The sequence below is a fragment of the Hydra vulgaris genome, chromosome 07 (genome assembly GCF_038396675.1).
Source record: "Hydra vulgaris chromosome 07, alternate assembly HydraT2T_AEP".
In the NCBI taxonomy this organism is placed as follows: Eukaryota; Metazoa; Cnidaria; class Hydrozoa; order Anthoathecata; family Hydridae; genus Hydra; species Hydra vulgaris.
Window position 1 is genome coordinate 34,361,854 of NC_088926.1, and position 27,092 is coordinate 34,388,945.

At 27.8% G+C, this 27,092-nt stretch overlaps 1 protein-coding gene and 1 long non-coding RNA gene across 3 annotated transcripts in view; one reads left to right on the plus strand and one right to left on the minus strand.

Moving 5' to 3' along the window:
- The window catches only part of LOC136082428 (uncharacterized), a 47,520-nt gene extending 20,428 nt beyond the window's left edge, over positions 1–27,092 (minus strand). Inside the window, exons 1-3 of one of the 2 annotated variants that reach the window (XR_010639686.1) lie at positions 27,032–27,091; positions 23,967–24,012; positions 7,796–12,995 (exon numbers count right to left, since the gene is read on the minus strand). This is a non-coding gene — a long non-coding RNA (uncharacterized LOC136082428). Of the gene's footprint in view, positions 1–7,795; positions 12,996–15,351; positions 15,760–23,966; positions 24,013–27,031 lie in introns of those variants that run through there. The other variant, XR_010639685.1, reaches the window with a different exon arrangement.
- Positions 1,660–9,766, plus strand: LOC100207748 (Krueppel-like factor 8). The gene is made up of 3 exons (XM_065801684.1): positions 1,660–2,190; positions 7,820–8,717; positions 9,039–9,766. Exons 1-3 carry the CDS (start codon positions 2,089–2,091, stop codon positions 9,221–9,223), a joined length of 1,185 nt encoding a protein of 394 aa, XP_065657756.1. The 5' UTR covers positions 1,660–2,088; the 3' UTR covers positions 9,224–9,766.

Below are 27,092 nucleotides of genomic sequence, written 5' to 3' on the forward strand. Positions count from 1 at the left end.
TGCAAGGGATATATTGCTGCATGAACTACTGATATTGATGCTATGTTAAACAATATGTTTTATAAAACATGTTTTGATTCTACTTTAAAAGAGATAACTTCTTCACTATGGCTTTTTTTTAAATTACGATCAGTGGTAATCCGTCGCTTAATAAACAAGCGATACATGAACAATAACAGTGTCAATTTGACGTTTAATATTGATACCGAGTTAAAAGACAGAATTACGTGGAAATCTTACCATAAAAAACCGGTTAACCTTTGACGTTGAAATATTACGTGGTTAGAATTATCTTGTTCTTTCTCCACATTTTAGAGTTTTGAGATAAAACGATTTAAAAAATAAAAACTTTAGGAGACGGCATATTGAAAGAGTTTACTTATACTTTTTATTATACTTATGTCTTCTCCGCAACTTTTTGATAATAACTTAGGTTTCAGTACAATAAAAAAACACTCATTTAAGGCACATAACACAATGAATAACTCAATGTTCAAAAGTGGAGAGAACAAGATAACTCTAACCTTGCGATATGGCTAATATCGCGAGGTTAGAATTAGGTAAAATAAGTGGTAATATTTAAATTTGAAATAGTTTAAAGATATATAGAAAAAACATATGAAGAAATATAAATTTCTTCGCTTGTAAAACTAGTACTTTGTTACAAAAAGGAAGGTAATTCTTCTAAGTGAACTCAGGTATTTTCTCGATAGAGTGATTAACAAATATTTCATAAGTTATACTGTATACTCGTCAAATTAGTAAAAACAATACCACATTATTATCAACAATTTTTTTAACAAATGTAATTGATACGTAAATAAGTAAATTGAATAATCTATTTTTGGAATGGACAGTTTAATACAAGCGGGAATTTGTGGATTCGCAACAATTTATGAATGTAAAGCAAATATTTGAAAAATTGTTACAATGCGGTTAAGCAAAGCCCGTCCACTTTGCATATTTAAATGTGCTTTTATGTATAAAATCAATATCAGATAATAAAAGATATTCTCTTTTACACGAGACTTTTGTTATAAGCAAATAATTCATTTTTATGTTTACCAACAAAACATAGTTCTTACTATTACGAATCCTTTACTAACTTCACGCGTCATAGAATGGCTAACACAAATATTTTGCATGAAAAGAATCTAATCGCGCTAGCACTCAAACGAAAAGTACAACTTAACTCTCTCTCTCAGGGAGAATTTCAATAAGCTTTACAATAACAGAATTATTTTTGCTAAAATTCTTTCAATTGAATATATCAAGTAAATAGAAAAGCGTATAAATAGAGAACTATAATAATGTTTTGGAGTTTTCATTTAACGGACTGAAATAAAAGTTACAACATTTTTAAATAAAGTTATAAAATTTTAATGATAAACAACTATAGAACTTTTATTTATTATAATTTGAATAATAATTTGTACAATAGTATAAAGTATTTTGATATTTTAATAAATAAAAGTTTGGAGGATTATCCAAGTATGAAGTTAAGATATTAAAGTTTGATGGATTAAGTAGTTTTTGCAATGTTTGGATCATAACCAATCTTACAGCAACATAACTTGCCTCTAAGGAGGAGAACATAAAAGACTGGGTTTTAATAAGGTGATTCCTTGATAGCTGTTAATCTTTAAACTGTTTATCATAACATATTCCTTTATAACTTTGTTATCTGCGCTTTATGCTTCTGTTTCCAAGATTGTGGATGTTACTTTCGTAAATTTAACGTTTGAAATATTCCATAATACAATCCTTCCTTTCATTTCTTTCTTGCTGTCTACTCCGTTTTAACATAGAATAAAGAAATCTAAATTAATTTTTGTAATTTTATGTGGAATTCATCAAGCCCAAGGATTAATAATAAATGGTTTTTTATAAAATTCAGTCAATTCTCATCAATGCTGAAATAATTATACAGCGGCTGTTAAAGTAAATTCTGAGTTGATATCTTTTTATTCTTTATATCAATTTTGCTTATATCCACTTTGCTCCGTTATAAACAAACAACAATTGCAAATTAAAAATATTAGAGCAACGTTTTATTGATTTTATATTTTTGGATACTAGTCAGTCATAATGATGAGTGTTGCTGATCCATTGCTGGCTTCTACAGCTGAAGTATTTAATAAAAGAAAACCTTCTGTGGAGGATTCAGAATGGAGCTATGATTTTCAGTCGGTAAGTTGTGTTTTTACTTTTATAACTGCGACGATTTTATTTTTCTGATGTAAAAGTTACTTAAAATATTTTTGATTTGCAATACTTTTCTGGCATGATATACATGAAGATACTTTACTGATATAAATTCAGTAATTTTCCTTTTTTAATTTTAATTTTTTTAATTTTTTTATTATAATTTTTTTAAATTTTAGTTGCATACTACTGTTTTTTGTTGCTATTGTTGTTGTTGCTGCTGCATACTTTGTATTATTCACTTATATAACTTTTAAAAACAATTTCTGAACTTCTCTGCAGCTTTTTTTCTCTAATTACTTTTCTTCAAAAAATGTGTGGATTTTTTTTTTCTATTTTTATTTATATTATGAAATTTTTTTTAACTGTTATTATCCAGTCATTTAGTTACCAGTAACTTGATCAACACTTACCACTTAGTCACCATTTAGTTAGCAGTCACTTGATTAAGATTTACAACATAGTCATTATTTAACACTCGTGTCTGATTTCCTTTCTATCAAGAAAGACAACATGAAATTTAAAAAAATCCCCATAAACATGGCAAACTCAAAAGCTTGTTTTCTTTAGCAACAATTGTTATGAGACTTAAATGTTTTCACCTCTTTTTTTGTTTTTTTGTTTTACAATAGATTTTTTTTTTCACATACCCTTATTATGAAATTAGTTGTATTTAAATTTGAGAAAAACACGTTATTACAACAAAATATAAAAAATTATTGAAAACACTTAAAACCCACACATTGAGGTTTATAAGAATTTATTCCTCAAGAACTTTACGTAAAGTAACAACATGCCGAGGTTTAACAACTCGCATAATAAGGTTTAGTATTTAATAGTTTCTATAACAACGACTTTAGAAATCAAGTCTTTTCAAAGTCTCTAATTTTTAATATGTAGTTGACAATGTTTTTATTGTAATTTGGTAAAATTTTAAATCTTCTGCACAAACATATATAAGGTAAAAAAAAAAATTTTTCTTGAACATGTTTTAATGCATTTTCAATAAGTTAAAAGAAATAGTTTTATTATTACATTATAAACCATGTTAAAATCTTATTACTTTAAAAATATATTTTTTTAATAAAAAAAAATTATGTTTAAAACCAATAATCTTTTTAAATCTTTACAAATTTCAAGTAAACAAAAAAGATTTGCGTTAAAACAATTTAGCCATTCATTGATAACCATTCAATCATTATACTTGTTGAAATTCATGTGTTTTCACATTAAATATAAACAAACTTCTATAACTGTTTTGTCTGAGAATTATAAGTTTGGGGATTTGTTCGACATATGCAGTGCCAAATCTTAATTTATTTACAAACGTGCTTTAAATATGAAACTACTTTTAAATATAAACAAAAAATTTCGTTTAGATTTTTGTCTAACAACCATTAACTTGGAACTTGTTTAAAATTTATTGTGCCAAACGTTTAATTTATTTACAAACATTTTTGTTGAAACTTTTAAATGGAAACTATAAAACTTTGATGACTGTTATATCTGGAAATCGTAAATTTAAAAGTACTATTCAAGGTTTTTAGATCTAAATTTTAACATTTTAAAAATAACTGAAATTTGAAAATCTTTAAAGCTGTAGCTGTTTGCACAAAAATATTTTTGTTAGCAATAAGGTTTATTTTCCATTTTTACTAAAAATAAAAATAAGCCTTCCAAAACCCACCTCTAACCAGTGAACTCTGTTTAATTAGTAATAAAATAAGTAATGCCAGTAAAACTACGATTATCTTGTTATGCAACACTTAGAATCTTTGTTGAACCGACCCTAAAAGGTTTTGAGAGGAGATGCCGAACCCTTAGTCTTAACAGCGATTAAGAATTAACTATTACGTAAAAATATATATATATTTTTTTAAATAAGAAGTTATTCTATTTATTAAAAAAAACTAAACTTAAATTCATTTATCGCTTTATTTTAAAGATTTTACACTAGTCAAACATTAAACATTTAGATTTTAAGTTAAACATTTGTTTTGATCAATGCTATTACGCAACTGTTTTACAGTTCTGCAGTTTTTTAACTTCTGTATTAGATCATGACTGAGTTTAAAAAAAAAGATCAAATTAGGTTAATGTCAAATCATTTGTATTAAAAAGCTCCTACCATGGCAACGGATTTAATCATACTTTTTAATCTCTTATTAGTCTAGATTGTTTTTTGCCGTAAATGGTAATGTCGCAAAATTCTGTAAGATGATTCCCTTGCATTATGTCTAAAAACGTCATTATTCTAAACGTCATTTTTCTAGATAAATAAGTGCTTTAATGTCCCAGTAGTGGCGTATAATACAATAACAATAAGCAATTAGTGTTCTATTGTTGTTTTATATTGTTTCCTCGAACAATTCTTCACAATATAATATTAACTCATAAACAATATTTTATAAGAAGAAATAGAATAGACGTATTTTTATTAACCTTACTTCATTAGTACTTAAAATTACCCAGTGGTTTCAATAAATAGAAATTGTTCACACCATTATGTGTATAAATATAATATCAATGAATTGTGATATATTAATTAACCAAAAAACAAAATAAATACATAATGTCTGCAAATAATTAAACGAATTTTTGGCAAAAATAATTTCCGTAACTACATTAACTTATTTTTTTGAAACTTCACCCAAAATGTTCAAATACTGTATTTTTTTTTTTAATTGAATTTTTTTCTGATGTTATAAAATATAACATTTAAATTAATAATTTTAACTAACATAAATGATTTTTATAATGATTTTCATCAACAGTTAAATGAAAATCATTATAAAAATCATTTATGTTAGTTAAAATTATTAAATTAATTTAATAGCGTTTTACAAACCTGTTACTAGCCTGTAGCTAGTAACCGGTAAGCCTGAAGTATTCTCACAGGTCAGGTAGTTTCTTAAGATCATTCAAGCAGTACAAAGTTAGCAGTTATGGTTGACGCAATCAACATCCATAACATATATATCTTATACTGCTGATTTAGGTGAGCAGTCTGACGTCATACTGTCTGCTGCTGGGGACTTTTATACATACATTGACTGACAAAAAGGCTGACTCGCAGCAGAGTGCTGCTACATCAAATGAGAGTTTGGCATGGGGCAGCAATCTTTTCATTTATTATTCTTCGTTTTTTTTTCTTTTTCTAAAAAAGCCGTATTGATTAAGATAACCAAAAAAAGAGAGCAAATACTTATATAAATACACTATAGTAGGTATATATATATATATATATATATATAAAAGGGAAGATGGGGCAAGATGGCGAATATTTTGAAAATCCTGACTTTTTATAAACCTGTTAAAGCAATAACACTTTATCAGTTTGTTTTATCATAGCGATTCATTGCTTGCATGTTCTTTCATTTTGCAAGTAAAAGATTTGTAATAAATATAAATTTGTCATATGGCCACGTAAACGGAGCAAGATGACTTATTATTATTATTATGACTTATTATTATTATTATTATGACTTATTATTATGCGTCTCCAATTTTATAAAATTTTAAAAACTACCAACTACACAACACAAAATAAACAAAAAATATCTCTTAGCAATAACCTAAACCGAGGTATATTTTTTTAAGTGCAACATAACATTTTGTACAAAAATAAACTTATGCGTATAAAATTACGTTAACAATATATAAAAAAACATTTGTTTTAAAATATGAGATATAAATACAGTTTCTTTTCCGTCCATTTTTAATTTTTATATTGTTTTGTTATATGAAAAACCATCTCGCCCGTTTTTCCCTATATATAATATATATATATATATATATTATATATAGGGAAAAACTTTTGTTGTTAAGTGAATATATATATATATATATATATATATATATATATATATATATATATATATATATATATATATATATATATTCACTTAACAACAAAAGTAAATTAGTTTAAACATTATTAAAGTTTCATTTTTTTCATTGTCCATCCAATTGTGAATAAATCTTTTAAATTTAAAAAACCTATTTAGTCTCATTTTTTGATTACAACTACATTTTTAAAATAGAAAAATGAAAAAATGGTTTGTAACTACAAAGTTTTATTTTTTAATAATACAAATTACTATAGTAAATTTGTTTAAAATATTACTATGATTAAATAAATTTTCGCAAAAAAAATTAATTGTGGCGCATCCTCTTTAAAACAATATTACAAAATCATCACATACTAAAAATAAGATATGATTCAATATTCAAGTAATGAAATGCTTAAAAGAATTAAAAAATATACGTGTATGTTAAAATAAACTGGTTTGAGTTTGACATTAAGTTCTGCTTTGTTCCATTTAACAAATGAACCTTTCTTAACTTTTAACTCGTATTTAGCGTATACTTCATAAAGTATCAAAATGTATTTATAAAAAACATTTGAAAGTAAATTATATTTTTTCCTTATATATTTAAAGTATATGAGTTTTTGTTGCTTTTCTATTCGTTGTGCTTGAGTACGGTCCCATACACCACCAATTGACTTTATTAAAAAATTTTTTTTGGTTTTAAAAAACTAATTTGAGGAAATAATTTAGTTGTTTTGCTTTGTATTTTTTCCAGCTGCTCCATATATTTTTTCAGGAGGAGCGGGCGAACTAGAAGGAGAAACGAACGAGGAGGAGCAGGTGAACATAGGCAATGTAAAGCTTTAAAAACTGGATTTAAGTATCTGGTTTTCAAAGTTGCATTGTTTACTTGAACACTATTTAAAGTTATCTTTAAAGTACCTAGTTCCCTACCATTAAAGTATACGCCTATGGTCCTACCACAGGATTGAAATTATAAAGTAAATTAAAAGCGCATGAAGTGTCAATCATGGTTTAGAAACTCTGGAAAACATTGGAAACATTAAACTTTGATTTATTTCAATTAAACTCTATACCTCAAAACAACTAAAACAAGACATAACAAAAATCATTTATATATATATATATATATATATATATATATATATATATATATATATATATATATATATATATATATATACATATATATATATATATATATATATATATATATATATATATATATATATATATATATATATATATATATACATACATATATATATGTATATATATATATATATATATATATATATATATATATATATATATATATACATATATATATATATATATATATATATATATATATACATATATATATATATATATGTGTGTGTGTATGTGTGTGTGTGTACATATATATATATATATATATATATATATATATATATATATATATATATATATATATATATATATATATATATATATATATATATATATATATATAAATGATTTATATATAAATAACTAAAAACACTCATCTAATTTTATCTACGACAACTTGTTTCACTATCGGTAGGTTCATCAGGAAGCAAAATATAAAAAGAAAACATAGGAAGAAAAATACTTATACATTTATATATATATATATATATATATATATATATATATATATATATATATATATATATATATATATATATATATATATAGATTAAAAGTGTTTTAATTCTTTTTTTTAATAATGATTGATATAAAAAATTTCTTACTTTTTTTGTTTTGTTTTTTATTAGTTATGGGAAGAATTTGAAAGTTCTTCTAGTGACGATTCAGTTCCAGATAGCGTTGAAGATACTTATATGGTTCCCGAAGATCATTTTACTGCAAATATTGATGACATATTTTCTAAAGAAAGCTTAGTTAAAATTAAACAAGAAAGTTTAGATGTTTTGCCTCCTTTAGATGTCGAGATTAATAATCATGAAAAAAATTTATCAAAAGAATTTTATATTAAAATAGAAGATGATGCTTTACCGCCTTCACCGACTGACTATTTACCTGTTCCATTAAAATTTATAGATACTAGTAGCCACTGGCTTAATAAACAGGAACCTAATATAGTTTCATGGTCTGAAACAAAACAATCACGTCAGCGATTTGAACCTGTAATAACTACAGTTTTACAAGATTCTCAAAATCTTCTTAGTATCCAATCAAATAGCTCGAATTCTTTAGAAGCTGTACCTCCTCAGCTTATTTTAACTACTCTATCTAATGGAGGAACTACAGAATGCTATCAAATTGTGAGTCAGCAAAGTACCATAAGATTAGAAACATATCATCCTGCTAAAAACTATTGTATTATGACAAACCGGGGACCGGTAGCCGTAAATTTAACTGAACTTTCAAGTATTACACAGTTAAAGCAAGGTGAGAATTCTCGACCGCTTGTCATATCACCGGTAGATATTGATCCAAGAATTATTGAAAAACATTTTTTTAAATCAACCCAGCAGTCTAAAGGAAATCCTTTATATACCGCAAAACCTAGAACAATTAGTACAACAAGCTTGGGTGAAAGTATCCAAGTTCGACGTGCTGCAGCAAGAACACATAAATGTACCCATCCTGGATGTACAAAAAGTTACACTAAGTCCTCTCATCTTAAAGCACACCAAAGAACCCATACAGGTATAATAATTTTGACTTTTTTTTGTTTCGTTTTAAGTGTGTTTACCTTTTTTAAACTGAATTGGTTGCTTTATGTTTAGCTGCAAATCAATTTTTTCAAAAAAAAACAAAGGTGCATTTAAAAAAAACAATCGTTCTAATGATACTACTATTCAAATGATGTATTAGCATGAATACAACCATTCAAATTCTGATTTCTAATTTTTTATTTTCATCATTAATTATTAACCAATCACCTGCTTTTGCTCCATCAATAATCATCCTTGTCAAATATATTCAAATGAGTTTTACTTAGTACTAATCAATTTTATTTCAATTTAGGGGAAAAACCATACGCTTGCTCATGGAGTGGATGCGCTTGGCGATTTGCTAGATCAGATGAACTAACTCGACACTTTAGGAAACATACTGGCCAGCGACCGTTTCGTTGCTTGCGTTGTCACCGTACGTTTTCTAGGTCTGATCATCTATCTTTACATACAAAAAGACATCTAGCTAACTGTTAAAATGTTTTCTTTGTTAATATTGGAGCATCTGATTTCTCTATTTCCCGATATTTATATTTGTATCATTTTTTATATTTCTGATTACTATTCATGACTATTTCACTCTCTATCTTATATATATATATATATTAATTTATATAATTATATTTATATAAATATTATATATTTATATAAAAATAATTTATATAAATATTTATATTTTTACTAATTATCAGTTATTGTTATATTTATTTTTTTTATTCATTCAAAAAATAAATCTCAAGACTTTTACGAATAAAATAGAAAAAAGCATTTTTTTTTTTTTTCCATTTTTATACTGTTTACTTATCATATTTTTGTACAAAACTTTTTTAACTTATTCTTGCTGACGCTGCACAATGTTTGAGGCTCATCAGGTGATCAGGCGATCAGGTGAGCACATATTTTTTTCTACAAGCTTATAGTTGTCTCTAGATATTTTTCAGAATAACATTTAATGATTTGTACATAAAATTGTTTTTATCATTATATATTGAATAGGTAAAGAAATTGTTACTACATTAAGCTGTGAATTTCATTATAGTATAAGCAAACTAGTATCAATCAAATACCCTGGCTAATGATACACTGAATCCATTCTAAACGCTTAGTACAATGTTTCAGGTATTACTCTTGACAGGTATGACATGCAAACTCTAACCTTATGCATGTTTATGCTTATGTCAAATGAGAATGTTTGCAAAAAATTGAGAGGGTTGAAACCACGGAAAGTGGTGAGTGTCATATTTGAAACATTAAAAATATCCTACGCAACCTTTTTCACTACGTCATAGCTTTAATATCATTAAACGTCTAAAAAATTGTCAAATAACATCTTCTTGAAACAGTTTTTAAATAAACATATAATATATAAAAATCTATAATAAAATTGTTTAAAAAAAGATTTGACCATGCTAAGCCTTGATTAAAAACAAAACAAAACCTAAACAAGGTGTTTTAATTAATTTAATTAACATTAATACAAAAACTAAGCTACTCAAACTATGCGCAGAATTTGGACCATTTTATTAAAAATGTCTTGTATAAACATTATTACTTGTATTGAAACGCTTTGTAACTTAAAAAAAATAATCCAGCTCAAGCTTTCGGACAATCTTCAAGAAAAATGCCAAAAAATTTAAAAAATAAAACAAGTCATCGTGACTCAATACTCTCGCTAACAAGTGAACACCCAAAACCTTAGATAAAAAGTTTTGTAAACACAAACAGTTGTGTAAATCAAAATAAATAAAAAAGCTGTGCATATTTTAAAGATCAAATCTTATAAAGCAGATTGTATTCTGCTCCTTATGGTTTAAAGAGAATAAAATAATTTTATTTTTATTTTAAATACAAGACAAACATAACAACAAAATTATTTTTGATTATATTTACAGTAGTCTCTCGCTTAATTGCGCACCCAATTAGTTGCGCATCCCAGTTAATTGCGCGTTTTTTGTTGAAAGTGTAATTAGATCAGAAAACGTAACTATTATTTTCCTGTGTTAAGTTAAAAACTAGTTTTTATAATATATATTTTGAGACAATGATTTATATCAGAATATAAATAGATAAATAATTCGAATTCGAATCGAAGTAAAGGATAAATCTTGTTTTAAACGGATAATAATAAGTTTTAACGATTTATCAGTCAAGTCTCATTGAAGAAACTTTTATAAAAAAACTTCATTTTAAATTTAGCCGTCTATTCACAAGTTCTTTTATTCTAACTTTTTTATCCTTACTTCTTATGGCTAAAGGCAAAGGAAAAAGATTATCAGTAGATCAACGAGTCAAAATTATAGCTAAACTTAAAAAAAGTGATGCGCCAAGCAAACAAGCGATTGCAAGAGAATGTAATGTAACTAAAAATTAAACTCGATCTCTCTGGAATAATCGTGATCAAATAGAAAAAAGAAGTTTACTAATGACAGAAGAAGCTAGAAAAAAAGTGTTTCGATTATCGTCTGGAAAATTTGAAGCAATAGAAAATGAGCTATATATTTGGATTGATGCATTGCGTCGTTCGAAGATTGAATTGCCTCCATCGTTAGCAATAATGAAAGCAAAAGAAATAGCGCAAAAATTAAATATAAAAGATATAGAATTTAAAGCTTCTAGGTAATGGCTCGCAAACTTTCGTCTTCGTCGAGGCTTAAAATTAATGCATCTCTTTGGAGAAGGAGCTGAAGTTGACAAAGATGATCCTGTTTTTCTTTAGCAACTTGAGGACCTTTAATCAGTTATTATAATGTACAGACCCGAAATGGTATATAATATGGACGTAATTGGACTTTTTTTTCGCTTGCTGCCTAGATATTCTCTGTTAATGCCTACTGAAAGCTTAGTAACTACAAGAGGTAAAAAAAATCTAAAGAAAGACCGACTTTAGTTGTTTTCTTTAACGTAACAGGATCTCAAAAAATACCCTGTTCTATGATTGAAAAAGCTGCACGACCTGCTTGTATAGTCGGTTGAACATGGCCCATACCGTAATTTTGTCAGAAAAATGCATGGATGGATGTCTCTATATGTTGGAAATGGTTCAATAAAGTCTTTTTGCCTGTAGTTAAACGCTAAACTGGCTTGTCTGTTCTTTTATTTATAAGACAATGCACTTGGACATTTTGAGGCGTTTGAGCGAAATCTTGTAAAAGTTGTTTCCTTCCCTCCAAATTGCGCAAGTTGGAAGCAACCATGTGATATGGGGATTATTGCGGCTCTCAAGAAGCAATATAAATATCTATATCTCTCAGACATATTGTCATATTACAGCCTCGATGTAAATACAAAGGAATGTCCGAAAGAAAGTAGTCTTTTGTGTAAAAGAGGTGCAGCAGGAGTTGAATACGGGAAGCCCGCAAATCTTCTTGACTCTGTTAAGTATGTCGATTAGGCTTAGAAATCAATTCAACCTTCATCTCTCAAAAGTTGCTTCGACAAGGCAGAATTATTTCAGATTTCCAGTCTTGTTAACACTGTACTATACTTTGAGGAGGCTGACTTCGCATCTTTTAATATGCTCTTGCTGCTGAACGAAATTGAAGGAATAGGGAATATGATCAGTTCGGGAGATATCAGCAATTTTGAATCAATTGACTGTGAAGATTCTCCAACGTATATTGAAGAAATCAAGGAAGATGTAAGAAATATTGAAGAAATAAGTTACGAGTAAAAAATAAGTTATGAGTAAAAAGGTCGCGGAGAAAACAATAAAAATCCATTTACCATGCCGTCCATGCCGTCTCATAAAGTTTTTATGCTTTAAATCGCTTTATTTTTAAACTCAAAAATGTAGAGATAAAATAAGAATTTTAAACTTGCAACTAGTGCAAACTTGCTGTTATGTATCTCCAGCAAACAATATTCAATTCAGAAATTGCTGTTAAAGTGAATACAAAAGTTATTTATAAATGTTATTGGATCTTTCTATTTTTAGTTTACTGCTTAAACAATATTTTGTACGCATAATACATAAAACAATATTTTGTACGCATAATACATAAAACATTATTTTGTACGCATAATACATAAAACAATATTTTGTACGCATAATACATAAAACAATATTTTGTACGCATAATACATAAAACAATATTTTGTACGCATAGTTTGAGGTTAAAGCCATGCTTAGAATATACAACTTGCTGGCTAGCAGTTACAAATAATGGCTGAAAGCTGAGTGACTTTGTCAAGTAGCTGATACTGGCTGACCATTAAAGTTGCTGGTTTCTGGCTGAGCATGTTGCTCGAACTAAGGAATGAGATATTTTTGATAAAAACAAAAAAATTTAATTCAAAATTAAGACAAAAATATCTTTCTTTTAATAAATTAAAAATCAAATAATATTAATATTGTCATGAATAAAAAGAATCATGTTGGAAGAACTTAAATTTCTTTTTGAGTTCAGAATTATAATACTTAATAAAATATCACTTAGATAATAGTGCAAATTGTCAATAATTTAAGTAACTGTTTTAAGTTTCAAGTAAATTTTAGTGATTGTTGCCATAGCAAAGACTTCTATTATTGATGTAATGATGTAATTTATTAATTATACATTTGTCTTTACAAATAATTGTCTAGAAATAAAATACCTTGAATTGAATCCAATTGGAACAGTATTATGTTTAAAGCATTCTTTAAACAAACATTCAGAGAGTTATCAGCACTTACCACAAGGGCTAACGATTAAAATGGTTTTAAAAATTCAGAAATCAAGGCTTGTTCATCATTATCTAAACAAAGGTCTTCCCTGTCACATTTTTTAAACAAAACTTCTACAGAATCTAATAACTGGTTAGTTGATTCCATCATGAAGAGAGCACTGTTTCATCTTGTGATGATGTTTTAGGCTCTTATGCTGTTTTTTATAAAACTATTCTTAAATTTCTCTATACTTGCACCATCAAAATATTTTTCATCAACCATGTTTGAATCATCATAAATTTGAATAGGAAATTGCTGTTCTAAATCGTCAATATCTTTCACTTTAGAAAGAATTCGAAGATTGTTGTACAATTTTATATCTGCTTCATAATGTGATTCCTCTAAAAGTAAAGCTAACTTAAAGTTCAAGCATGTTAAAATTTTCTGCATTTTTCTAACAAACATTTTGTTTTGTTACAATAACTCATGCCATCACATGTCAATATTAATAGGTACGTGGACTGATTTTTTTAAATTGATCAAATACTAGAATGTTATGTACCATGAAAAAGCCCTCAAATATTTTAAAAGTGAAAAATTATGAAAATCGGACAATACTATAAAAAGTTATGACGTTTTAATTGCAAATTTTCGATATACGGATTTCATCATAAAACTGTGGTCAAAAAAATTTTTTTTTCACATAAATTGTTATAACTTTGCCAATTTTCATTCAAATATCTATAACTTGGTATCAAAAGATAGATATAAAAATGGACTATAATTTCAAACTAGTTTTAAGGTAAACATGGCATTGAGGGATCCGGAGGGAGTGCTAATTCAACACCTACACCTCACAAAAGTACATAGTGTGTTTTTTTATGAAATTGGTAGTGTTTATTATATATTGGTAATATATACAATATATAATAAACTACATATATAATATATATATATATATATATATATATATATATATATATATATATATATATATATATATATATATATATATATACAACAAGTTGTTATTATTTTATTTCACATCACTAGCCAATATTACAGATCTACCTTAAAGTTGGGTGCTGGGTAAGTAGTTGGTAAAATAAATAATGCTTGAGCTGCTGGTTGGGTGGCTGTTTGACCCGACCGGTTGGTAATGGTAGTGTTAATAAAAATAAGAATTATACTTATTTTTATTAACACTTATTTTTTTATATGTTATTAAAAAAAATAGTAATAATACTTAAAATAACTTCTGGAGACTTTAAGAACCTATCTAAAAGTATTTTCTTTATAGGTAAAGTTGAAATTTGCTTCAATATTAAATAATGTGAAATTACTCACAAATATTGTAGAACTATGAACAGTATTATGGTACATAGTATGATATCATATGATATAAAATTCCTGACTGGTTAATATACTTTAAATTTTTATTTCAAACAGTATTTTTCACACAAAAAACTATCCACAGCAATGTTGTCCTCAGTGGCCATTTTTGTAAGTGAATTCTAAATCTTATACTTAACAATAAACTTGTAAATAAAGATCAAATAAACAAAATGTTTGCATCCAAATGCTAAAAATGTAAATCAAATATAATTGAAGAGTACACAGTAAAAAACGGCATAGTCGCGTTTAAAAAGTTTTAAGAAAGTATTAATAAATCATTTATAAAATTCTTTGTATAAAGTTAGGAAAAAAAATTATTTAATAAAAATTACAAATATTTTATTAAAAATGTAAACTTCAGATAAATTAAGAAATATTTTTTTCTTCTACGCTTTATATGAAAACTTTCATAATTGATTAATATATACTTTCTCAAAACTTTTTAAATGTGACTCTGCCGTTTTTTCCCGTGTACTCTTCAATTGCTTTAACAATCATTAGCCCCAACTTCCCTCTCACCGCTCCCATCCCCCAACCCTAGGTCCAGTCACGAAATTCAGGAAAACAGAGTTTAGGTACCATAAGTGCGACACTTTGTAGGCTATCTGCGACACCTTATTTTTCAATGAAATTTGGCAGGTAAAAAGAAAACTAATGTAGAAAATTTAACAGATGGTTTTAAAAAATAACAAAACTTTTACTTGATAACATCTTATCATGAGAACATCAACAAAATATTTACGAGCAATAAAGTTAATAAATAAGTGTAGAAACCATAGATAAAAGTCACATAAAAATTAAGGTAAACTCTTCTTTTTTTAAAAAAACAATCTAAGTTTATATATGTTTTAAAAAGAAACACAACAAAAACACGTTTCCTTGATGCTTCTAAAAAAAATATTCAAAAAACGTCTCTTCAGTTTTTTGGCGTATTTTTTGACTCCAGTATGACAATTTTCACCAGTATGACTTTCTAAAGGCAAACAATTTTTTATCTCCGTTATTATTAATAATGGAACACTATAGTCCCATATAACAAATTTTTTTGGACTTGTTAAACCAACCGTCAAATATAATTATCCTTTAAATTTCCCAATACAGAACAAATTTGTAAATATCAGGTAGAGCAACTTGACTTATAGCAGAACCTGTGGGAAGTTTTAACCTAATATTTTTTTCTAAAAGCTTAGAAAAATCCCTCATTATCAACATGAGAGAACGGTAATAGATCTGTTAAAAATCGAAGGGTAAGATTGCGACTTCCATCATATTTCGATAAACTAGCTACAGAGTAGTAAGCAACCGGGGCTATGGCCGGGGCTAGGTTTGATAACACATAGGTTTGATAACACATATTTATGCAGCCCTGGTCATAAACCTGGCCCCGGTCGCGGCTATGTGTTATCAAACCTAGCCCCGGCCATAGTCCCGGTCGCTTACTACTACAGAGTTATTGCAATAAGATTTATAAAAATTGCTTTTGAGGGTTTGTGACTGAATAATTTAACTAATTGATAAGCAATATATATGAACCATTTGGTATAACTGGTGTCTTTAATTCGCAGTCCCGCTGTTCCCGGTGTTCGTCAATACCACACTCTTTTCTACTATAAAAACAATTTTCAAATAGACACATATACAATAAAATGAATAGCTGCAGCAAGAAGAAGACATAATGTTTTATCACCGAGCACCATTTTTGTAAAATCGTAATTTATAAGTTTTTCATTATAAAGACGTAAATATATAAACTAGAAGATAATATATCGTATTGTCTTATATAAGTTTTAATACATAAAATAGCAAATAGTAACTGCTAAACTGCTTACATTTTCTACAGCAACAAAATAAAAAAATAAATATTACACGCATACACATATCATTCTGATAGAGAGGTAATATTAATAATAAAGTTAGTTATATGGATTTTTATAATAACTTTCTTTTTTTTAAATTTATCTTAAAACTTTGAATATGAGTTTAACTTTAATATTTATAAATATCTAAAAAAACATTTAAAATCAAGCATAATGTTATCCATAAATAAGAAGAACCGTTTAGATTCCTTTTTAAATAGATCTAGAGGGGTTATCTTTTTATTATCAGAGTCTGAGAATGTTTTCTATAGATATATTATTAGAATAGACCTCTTTACAGTTCCAATAATATATATGCATAAATATGTGTGTATATATATATATGTGTGTGTATGAGTGCGTGCGTGCGTGCGTGCGTGCGTGCGTGCGTGCGTGTGTGTGTGTGTGTGTGTGTGTGTGTGTGTGTGTGTGTGTGTGTGTGTGTGTGTGTGTGTGTGTGTATTACCATTTTGCAATCTTCTTTCCCGAAAGCTCATTTTTATTAGTCAATATAAATTCTATTAAGAGCTTTTACACTCAACGTACAAATTTGTTTTTTATTGTTGTTTTTTTCCTTGGATACAAACATTATATAACAGAAACATATAAACAGTATAGATTTTAGATTTAAAATGATTAAAATAAACTTATATAAAGCTAAATAAATGTCTTATTTATGAAAAAGTAAAATTTTTTTAGGTAAACAACTGTTTCTTTCAAGGTTACTATCTTAATTTATATGTGTATTTACTTGTTTTCATGTGATTTTGCGCATAATGAACCATAGCGTACTATTAAATATGCGCGCGCATGAAATTATCGTAATAGTTTTTTTTTACGGGTACCCGGGTACCCACCATCTCATTTGACGCGTACTCGGGCAGGCATCTTTACAATTTTTTGACAGCCTTAGTAGTTAAGTACCGTAGTCATTTTAAAAGTAAGAAAACGTTTTCGTTTTTTTTACGTATGAGTACCTAAACAAGGTGCTTGTAAATAAATATGCCCTCCTCTTCCGCTTATTAGAGAGAAAAAATGTACATTTTCATTTGATTCTGTTTGTAAAATTGTTTTGCGCTGCTCTTTTGTTTCACTGTTAACTAAATCTTTTTTTCTATTTGACAATTTTTAATTTAATATTTTAAGTCTCAGATTATTTTATTGTTAAAATATGATTAAAGGTATGAGGAGCCCTCGAACAACAATCTTCAGATGGTATGGCAATATTTGTACTTTAAAAATGAAAAATTGTCAAATAATACTAACGTCGAAGTATGGATGTAAAACATTCACACATAAAAATTTGTATTAGGGTCCATAAACTCATAAAAACATATAAAACTGGAAGTAGTACATAATAGGCAACCAACCACTAGTAAATTTTTTTTTCTGACATAAACAATTGTTGTATCTCCTCTCCTCTTCGTGCGGGTTTTATAAATAGTTCAAAGGATGATATCCAGCATATATGGCAAGCTCTAGTAAAAGTTGTAGCTGTATAATAGGATTCGCGTTGTTAAATATAGAGAATCGTAATACTCCAAAATTAGATTAGAATAGCTGTAGCAGGTCACACAACTGCTGTTTTATCCCTTTGATAAAAAAACAGAATTTTAGCTTGATATTTATCACTAACACAACCACTCCATGATTTAGAAATAAAAGTTACAATATACTGGCGCAAAACCATTTAAAAAATTATCTGTATTAAGGTGTTTATTGGAAGAAAATATTTGTCACCTGCTAATGCATTTAACTCTATAGTCTATACTCAACTATTACATATAAAGCATTGTTTTGAGAATCACATATGAAGCTGTTGTGCTACTTGCATAAAAACAATATGCTAAATTATTTGACGTTATATTTAGCTGAAGATGCATCAAAGTCAGTAAACGCTATAAAGCATTGCCATCTTTGTTATCTAATTTTATCTAATGTTATTACGTTACTGCTATTTTGTGTAATCGTATTCTATTGTCATGGTAACAATTATTTTCATTATACTTATAGTAAATATATGTTAGCAAAAATTTTTTGTATTTGTTTTAGACTTTTATGTATAGATTTTTGTAAGTTTTAAATATTTATTTTTAATACTGCGTTTACAAAAAGTGGAGCCAACTTCTATTACTGGGGTGTAATACTATTCCGAAAATACTTTACAAAAGACACCTTCTCTATTTAATGATTTGAATTTTCATACAAGTATTGACCAACAATCATAATATAATATATATAATATAAAATGGAATTTATTGTGTGACATTTATTTCTTGATAACACAAGCATTAAACACTGTTTTTATTATTTGCTTACTGCTATAACTTATTTTTTTTATTTTTATTTTTTTTATTTTATTTAAGGTGCCCCAAGAAGTCCTAACGGTCTTATCACAGAGCACCGCGGAAGTGCTCTGTGATAACCGCGGAAGTTTAACCAGGAAGTTCACGCCTCCTTCCTTACCGTGACACAAAAATATGCCCTAAGCTCGTTTCGAACCTGGATCTCTTGCTTATAAAGCAAGCGTTCTAACCACTGCACCACGGCCGCTTGTAATAGATTACTTAATATTTAAAAATGTTATTCATTTGTAATAAAAATAAGTATTTTTTGTATTATTGCTGAATAACATTCTGTTGAAATTTTTTTAAGAGTCTTTAGCATTTTTTTACATAATTTTTTGTCAATACATTTTAAGGAAAAATATCTATGTTTTCTAAAATCTCTATGAAAATACGCTTCTTTTGAGACCCAGGTTGACATACTTTTGAATAACTTTTTCGACAATATTAGGGACTTTACCCTAAATACTTAAGATTTGAACCTAAATAATTTTACAACTTGACGTGATGGTAAAAAAAGAGTTGCATATTTGAAATCAAAATAAGAAATGCTATACAAAAAACAAATTGTTTGCTCAGCACCAGAAAATTTTTTTTTTTTTGTTGGCCTGTGTTATCTAAATTAATTAAAAATTATTCAATAATGACAAGAGTTTTGATGTATGGTATCATAATAAATAATAGAAAAAGAAAATTAGTCTAAAAAAACTATAGTGGCCTATTTCTTGGAAAGTAAATTTAGAAAAAGTATATTTTTATTATGCTTTAGACATTCTTACCGTTTTTAAACATAATGGATCCGCCTGTGAATGAAGTATACTAGTTGTATAGATGTGATCTACTTTCTCCTTCTCAAAACATGAACCTTGTTTGTCAAGATTCATGCTTTAAATTATTAAAGTTGAGAGAGTGTTTGTAATCACAAGTAGCCTCCTCAACTCACAATAAGCCCAAATTCAAATTTATTGGACAAAATTCATAACTGATTTAGTACTAGAGCTACATTCACTAAAAAATTAGCTTGCACACTAATATGATGTCTTCGAATCTTATGAAGCCGTTATTTTATAGATACCTTATTTTGCTTAGCAACAACCGATATTTGGTATTTGCAGTTAGCACTTGTAAAATATTCACTAAATTTAGCATAAGTACCCATATGATATTGTGTTTATGATAAAAGTGATAACATTTCCATTTAATTTTTTTGGAGAGACACAACACACTGAACTACATTAAGAAGAGTTAGTTGTTCCAGATTACATCGTTTAAACCTTCCCAGCAACTATTGTAAGTTTAATAATACCATTTAGTTCAATAGGAGATCCCCAAACATCTAATAGAATCGTACCCAGGTTTTCTATCTCACTTTTAATGTATTGATCTTTTTAAAGCGCATATCGAGAACAACAACCAAAAATTTGTTGTTGCTATGATATACAAAGTATTTATAGCAACCAAATAAAAATATGACTGTCATAAGAAGAATCTTGTTTTAATACACACGCCCAATATTGTGTACATAACTCAAATAAAAAATAACGTTAAAATAAGATTATGTAAAAATAGGTTGTTGTTATGCAAAATTAGGCATCATAGCAACCAAATTGAAATTTATTTAAAATCAGAACAGGGACTTAAGGGGACAAGCAATCAAAAGAAATTCGATTGAAGCATCATGGCAAATTGTATCAATTATTAGTTATAGTGCCGCAATAAAATTTTTTCTTAAAATTTTTTTAAATCTCTAATTTTCAAAGTATTACTGAGATAACACGTATGGCAAATTTATGCAATAAAATAATTTTTTTTTGTCTCTGAATACTCTAAAATAACATCTACAACTTTGGTGTTTTGACAACGAAGATGTAATTGAAATATCAAACAAAGTTGATCTCACCAAAGTTACTTATATACATGACCGTAGACACAGCCGCCGAGAGAAATTTCGGGCCCTGGGGAAGTTTTCTTAACGGGTCCTCAATATGATCAATCATATACCCAGGACCAGAAAGCATGCTCTGGTCATTGAAAATTACAAATGAAAATAAATTAAATCTTTTAAAAGTCAAAACTATTTAAATCTTTTAAAAGTTAAAGTTAGGAAAAACTGTATAAAAAACAATGTTAAACACTGTTTCATAATAGAGCTTTTCGATCCTTTCGACTCGTATTAAAAATTAATTTTCATTGCCATTTCGGCTTCAATAGATAAAAGTTCTAAGTCATTTAAACGATTTTGTGTCATTGTTGATTTTAATAAGTTTTTTATTCTTTTCAACATGCTAAAAGATCTTTCTGCTTGGGCAACTGTCACTAGAATTGTGCAAAATAGCCTTATTGCAATTATAATGTTTGGAAACAGCACATCTAGTTTTTTTTTTAATTTAACAATTCAATGGGCTGAAGAGAAATATTTTGTATATTGGCATCATAAATTGATTTTAAAAGTAGTATTTCATCTCTAAGATGATCATCAATATCATTTTCATACATTTTTTGCAACTTTTTACACTACTTTGTATTTCTTGATCATTTACGTCACAGAACAATCATAATAGATTGAATAAAGAATCTATTTCTTTTGGTGCATTAAATCTTCTTGTCATATTTCCAATAATGCTATCCATGAAAACATTGAAAACATTAATTCTAAATTCTTCTGTCGGTGTCCTTATTAACTCGTGTGTTGTTTTTTTTCTTTTCCCCCGAAAATTTATGTTTATCTGTAAAGATGTGCCCAACAATCTACATTCATTTAGAATAGCATCCTAACTATCTCTTATCGTATTTAATTCAACAAGAAGACTTGACAAATTGGTTATTTCTACATCAATTGTTGCATTGCGAGCTTGTAAAACAGTACTTCTGTAGTTTATAGCTGCAAGAACTTTGTGCCATATTTTTGCCAGTACTAAGCATTCAAAAGATTCCATATATTTTTTTATTCTAATAAGATCTGATCGAATTTATGACGTTAAGTTTAATTCCAAAACAGCGCTTATTGCTATTTTAATTTCATTAATTTTTTCAGCAAATGGCTTTAAAATAACACTTTCAATTCTTGCAGACCACCGTGTATTTGACATAGTGTGCAAAGAACATACAGTATTATTTTTTAATATTTCCCATCTTTGTGGGCTACTACTAAATATATTGTATAATTTTTGTATAGTGCTGAAATATCTTACAACATGAATACAAGATTCTGCTGCATGAACACCACATAAATTTTAACTATGACATGCACAAGGAGATAAAATTGCCAATGGATTAATTTGCAAAATGCGAGCTTGTGCACCTTTATATGATGCATTCATGTTAGATGCGTTATCATATCCATGTGCTCGACAGTCACTTATAGGAATATTATACCTTTGATACATTTCAAGAATTAAATTAACAATATCTTCTCCAATCTTCTTATTGCAGTCAACAAATGCAAGAAATCTTTCCATAATTTTGAATTTGTTGGACTAAATAGTAACGTACCGTAAAATGAATGTAGTTTGTTCTATATGCGCAGAACCGGGTGTTGCGTCTACAATAAGGGAATAATACTTCATAGTTTCTCTTTCCTTTAAAATACAAGTTCTCAAGTAATCTGCACAGCATGATATGAATTCATTTTGAATGTCTGGCGATAAGTAATGTTCTTGCAATCTCTGCTTTTCGATTTGTGTCTGCTTTACGTGTTTTAAATGTTCTTCTAACACGGTCGTTTACGAGCGTTAAGTTTAGGTGCGCAAGTGCCAGAAGTTTATATAAATTTCAGAGTTTTTAAAATGGCTGCGGTTCTTAGCTACATAATCTTTTTTATATAGCAACTGTTATTTTTAGTTTATTTTTGTAAAAGTTAATGTTGCAACCATATTACTGATCTAAATCAAAATGTACATGCCTTTTTTGTATTAGTAAATAAATAAATACGCTAACCAATTATTTTTAAAGTTTTTATTTGTATTTTGGCTAAAACTTTTATTTGTAACATTGAGTGGTTTGTTTATTTTTTAAAAATAAATTTTGAGAATTTCTAACTGTACAAATTTAAAAAAAAAATTTATACTTTGACCTTCTTTTGGTTGTTGCTTAAATTTAATTTTTCTGTAAAAATGTATTTTAACTCATTTAGCTTGTTAAGAGTTTAGTTTTAATCAACTATGTTATAAAATTAGAGATATAAAAATGTAATAAAATTAAAACATATATATACATATATATATATATATATATATATATATATATATATATATATATATATATATATATATATATATATATATATACATATATATATATATATATATAAACATAGAGAGAGAGAGCAATGTGCATATTACATAAGCAGTTTACATAAGTTAGGTATGTTACATGAAATTTTTTAATTGATCAAATATTAGATTGTTATATATCTTTGGAAAGAGCTTTATAACAGCATTTTAAAAGTGAAAAAATTATCAAAATCAAACGATTTGACAAAAAGTTATAACGTTTTAAACACCGATTTTTTTATATATGGATTTGTTGAAGAAACTGTGGTCAAAAAAATACTTTTCTTAAATTAAATTAATATAAATTTGTTAATTATTTTTTAAACGCCTATAACTTGGTATCAAAAGATAGGTATAAAAGTGGGCTACAAATTCATGCTGGTTTCTAGCCACCGGGCGTATATGGGAGGCTAGAGGGGGTACCAAACCAACTCCTACACCGCCAATAAATGCAAATTTTATTTACAAAAAAGTTTTTTTTGGTAAAATAGTTGATTTTCATATCATTTTTTAGAAGTAGTTATTATTTACTTCCAAACCACTGCCAAATATGAGACTTAGGGTGGGTGTAAGGGTGTCAGTGGGTTTAAAGGTGTTAACACACCCTAAAATGAAAAAATATTTTTTATAAAATTTTTTTTCTTTATTAAAAAAAAAAATTAGTATTAAATACAAAAACTTTATTTTACTACTACTAGCGATACTCACATTGATTCAGTGAAATAGGGGGCGTGTGCCACCACGTCCCTCCAACCTAAAAATAGAATCAAATTTTTATATGCAATTTAGAAAAAGATTTAAATTACTTTTATTTAAAATAAAATAAAACAACATTAACAAAATTACAAGATGCATCAGAGGGTACATTTCTGTAAAAAGAGCGTTTAAATCCCCCTTCCCAACCTAAATATGATATTTTTAAACTAAATTATTTTGAACTAAACCAATTATTAAATTTTGTCTTGGCTTTTAGTAAATGATTAAAATTTTAAATTCTAGCAATAAAAAAATCAATCAATGAAACAAAATAATAATCATTTTTAACGATAGACACGACGAAAACGTAAGCCAGAGCCGTCTATCAAAAAAATTGCAAGTCCCACTTGCTGTATTTTTTTGCAAGTCACACCACTTGCTGTACTCTTTTGCAAGTCACAACACTTGCTGTACTTTTTTGCAAGTCACAACACTTGCTGTACTTTTCTGCAAGTCACAACACTTGCTGCACTTTGTTACAAATCACAACACTTGCTGTACTTTTTTTGCAAGTCACACCACTTGTTGTACTTTTCTGCAAGTCACAACACTTGCTGTACTTTTTGCAAGTCACAACACTTACTGTACTTTTTTTGCAAGTCACACCACTTGTTGTACTTTTTTCATACATTACATCATATAAGTCATCAAGTTGTTTAATAGATAAGTGCTTATATAAATTTTTCATATCATTAAAAGATAGAACACGCAGCTCTCGCTCCAGCTTTCTTTTTTTTTTCATCCGTTTTTTGTCTTTTGCATGTCTGTCTTTTTGAAATCTCTGCTAGTAATGCAGTGTGTTTCAGTCGATTGTTTATTCTTTTTTCACGAGCTGCTTGCATTGACCACTTGACTATATTTTCCCTAGATGTTTGGTCAAGACTATCTAGGTATTCTATAGTTCTATTCTTTTTTGATCTTATTTTGCAAGATATATAACAAACTGTTGCATTTGGAGATCTTCCTTTAGCTTCACTAAACATACCCATTAACTCTTCACTATCTATGTTGTGAAGCCTTGTACTAGCTGTCTCCTTAAGTGTCTCTGTAATAGAAAGTGAGAAATATCGCTTATATTGACGGTTCAAAACATCTTCCACCGCAATAAGATGAGCCAAAATCATGTTGATAACCTGCTCATCGATGGAACATAAATTTTTGACAGGTTCTAAAACATTTGATTTAAGGGGATTTTTTGAAAAAATCCTTTTTACTATTTATCAGTGCACCTGGATTAATTTTGCAATTTTTAATTGTTTGCAAAACATTTTTAACTACGTGGCAATTTGTTATTGTCTAAAAAATTTATGAATCCTGCTGGATTACCTTTGCCATCTTTAAATCTCATTTTGTTCATTGCCAAAACAATTTTAACTGCCATACAGTCGTGTCCAAATAATAGGCAACTTTCCTTTTCCAAAGACTGTAATGCTGAACGACATGAAATAGCTATTGTATCAAGCGGGTGCAAATGGCAGTTCAGCTCATTTAAATTCTTACCCCAGGTTGCACAAACTTTGGTAATGGTAAGATGATTTGCTGCAACTCTGTCTGTCATTGTGTTTGATATATATGAAATAATAGACTTACGACATTCGTCGAAGGAAAGTGAGAAATAATCTGAATAAACTAAAGACATATGATGTTATTTTGGTAATCATCAGATGTACTTCCAGGTAATTGGTCAAGGGCAATGACTTGACATTTATTCTTTGAAGTCAAGTGGATGCTGTTGATATGGACACCCTTTTGCGCTGTTGCATCAAACCCAAGAGTTAGATTATTATTATTGAAAGCCCATTCTGCTGCTTGCAATTCAGATATACTGCCCAGTTCACGAGCCATTTGCTTAACTGTTATACGCTGAGGAATATGTAAAAATTTAACACCTAAATATTGTGCAATTTTCTGCAATAAGAATGGAATGTTACATGTTGGGACATTAGACAACAACATGCTGTAAATTATCATTCTTGTTTGTAATGCATGAGCCTTATTATCTTCTGGTGTATCTGAAAATACAATACTGTCCTCCTCCATCTGGATCATATCATTTTCTAATCTAGATAATGCCATTTTGTTTTCCTTTATGACATTGTTATGTTTGAGATTCATTTGTCTTTTTCTTTTCTTTTTCTTTAACTTTTTTTGCTTTTTTTGTAATTATAAGGTTGCGAATACCTCTACTGTAGTAATATGTTTGTAACTTTTGTTTTAAGTCTCTAACTTCTGCTCTTAAAGCTTTTATAATATCTTCTTTTCTTTTAACACTTTGCCTTAAACTTTCAATTAATATGGCATGCTCTTTATTTTAGCTTTTAACAAAGCTATCTTATTTTGGTATTCTTTAGAAGAGCTAGCTAACTTTGAAGACAAATGAAACAACCTATTGTTTAATTTTATTTTCTTTGGAGTTAATTTTTTTCTTGAACTGTGCCTACTTTCTAAATTTATAATTTGACCTTGTCAACGTAGAGATTCACTATTTATTAAAGATAACATATTAATGTTTTCCAATGATGATATAACTGAAGAAGTTGATACAAGGTTTATGCTATTAGAGTTAGCTTGCAATGAATTGGTCAATAGTGGTTTTTGGAATGCATAGGTCTCATTGCAAAATGTAATAAAATGTTTAGAGTCTCTTTTAAAGTTGTAAACCCATTTTTTTGCTTTATTAACAAGGGTCTGAATATCATTTTTGCTAATGCTGAAGCCAAAATACTCTTTGACTTGTTTGACAGTTTCAATAAACAACTCACTGTTTAAAGTAAAACAAAAAAGTATATGCCCTACCCTACACTGATTGTTTGTTTCGCAAGGTAATGTAAAGTTAGCAAACAAAAACTTTTTAAACTTGCCACGAAATATATGTAAACTTCTTTTTGGGCCCATATTATCGTTAAAATTATACCAACTTAGTCAATTGGGTAAATACTATGCAATAGGAGAAATACTATAATAAGAAAATATAAATGGATAAAAGAAAAAGTAAGTGCAATCAATAGAATAAATACCTTCTACAACCAATGCTAATGTTTTCAATTTCAGTAAAACCAATTTTAATCTTATTAACTG

Coding starts and splice junctions, on each gene's coding strand:
- LOC100207748 (XM_065801684.1), top strand. CDS start 2,089: ATGATGAGTGTTGCTGATCCATTGCTGGCTTCTACAGCTGAAGTATTT. Junction 2,191..7,819: donor GGAGCTATGATTTTCAGTCG/GTAAGTTGTGTT, acceptor GTTTTTTATTAG/TTATGGGAAGAATTTGAAAG. Junction 8,718..9,038: donor ACACCAAAGAACCCATACAG/GTATAATAATTT, acceptor ATTTCAATTTAG/GGGAAAAACCATACGCTTGC.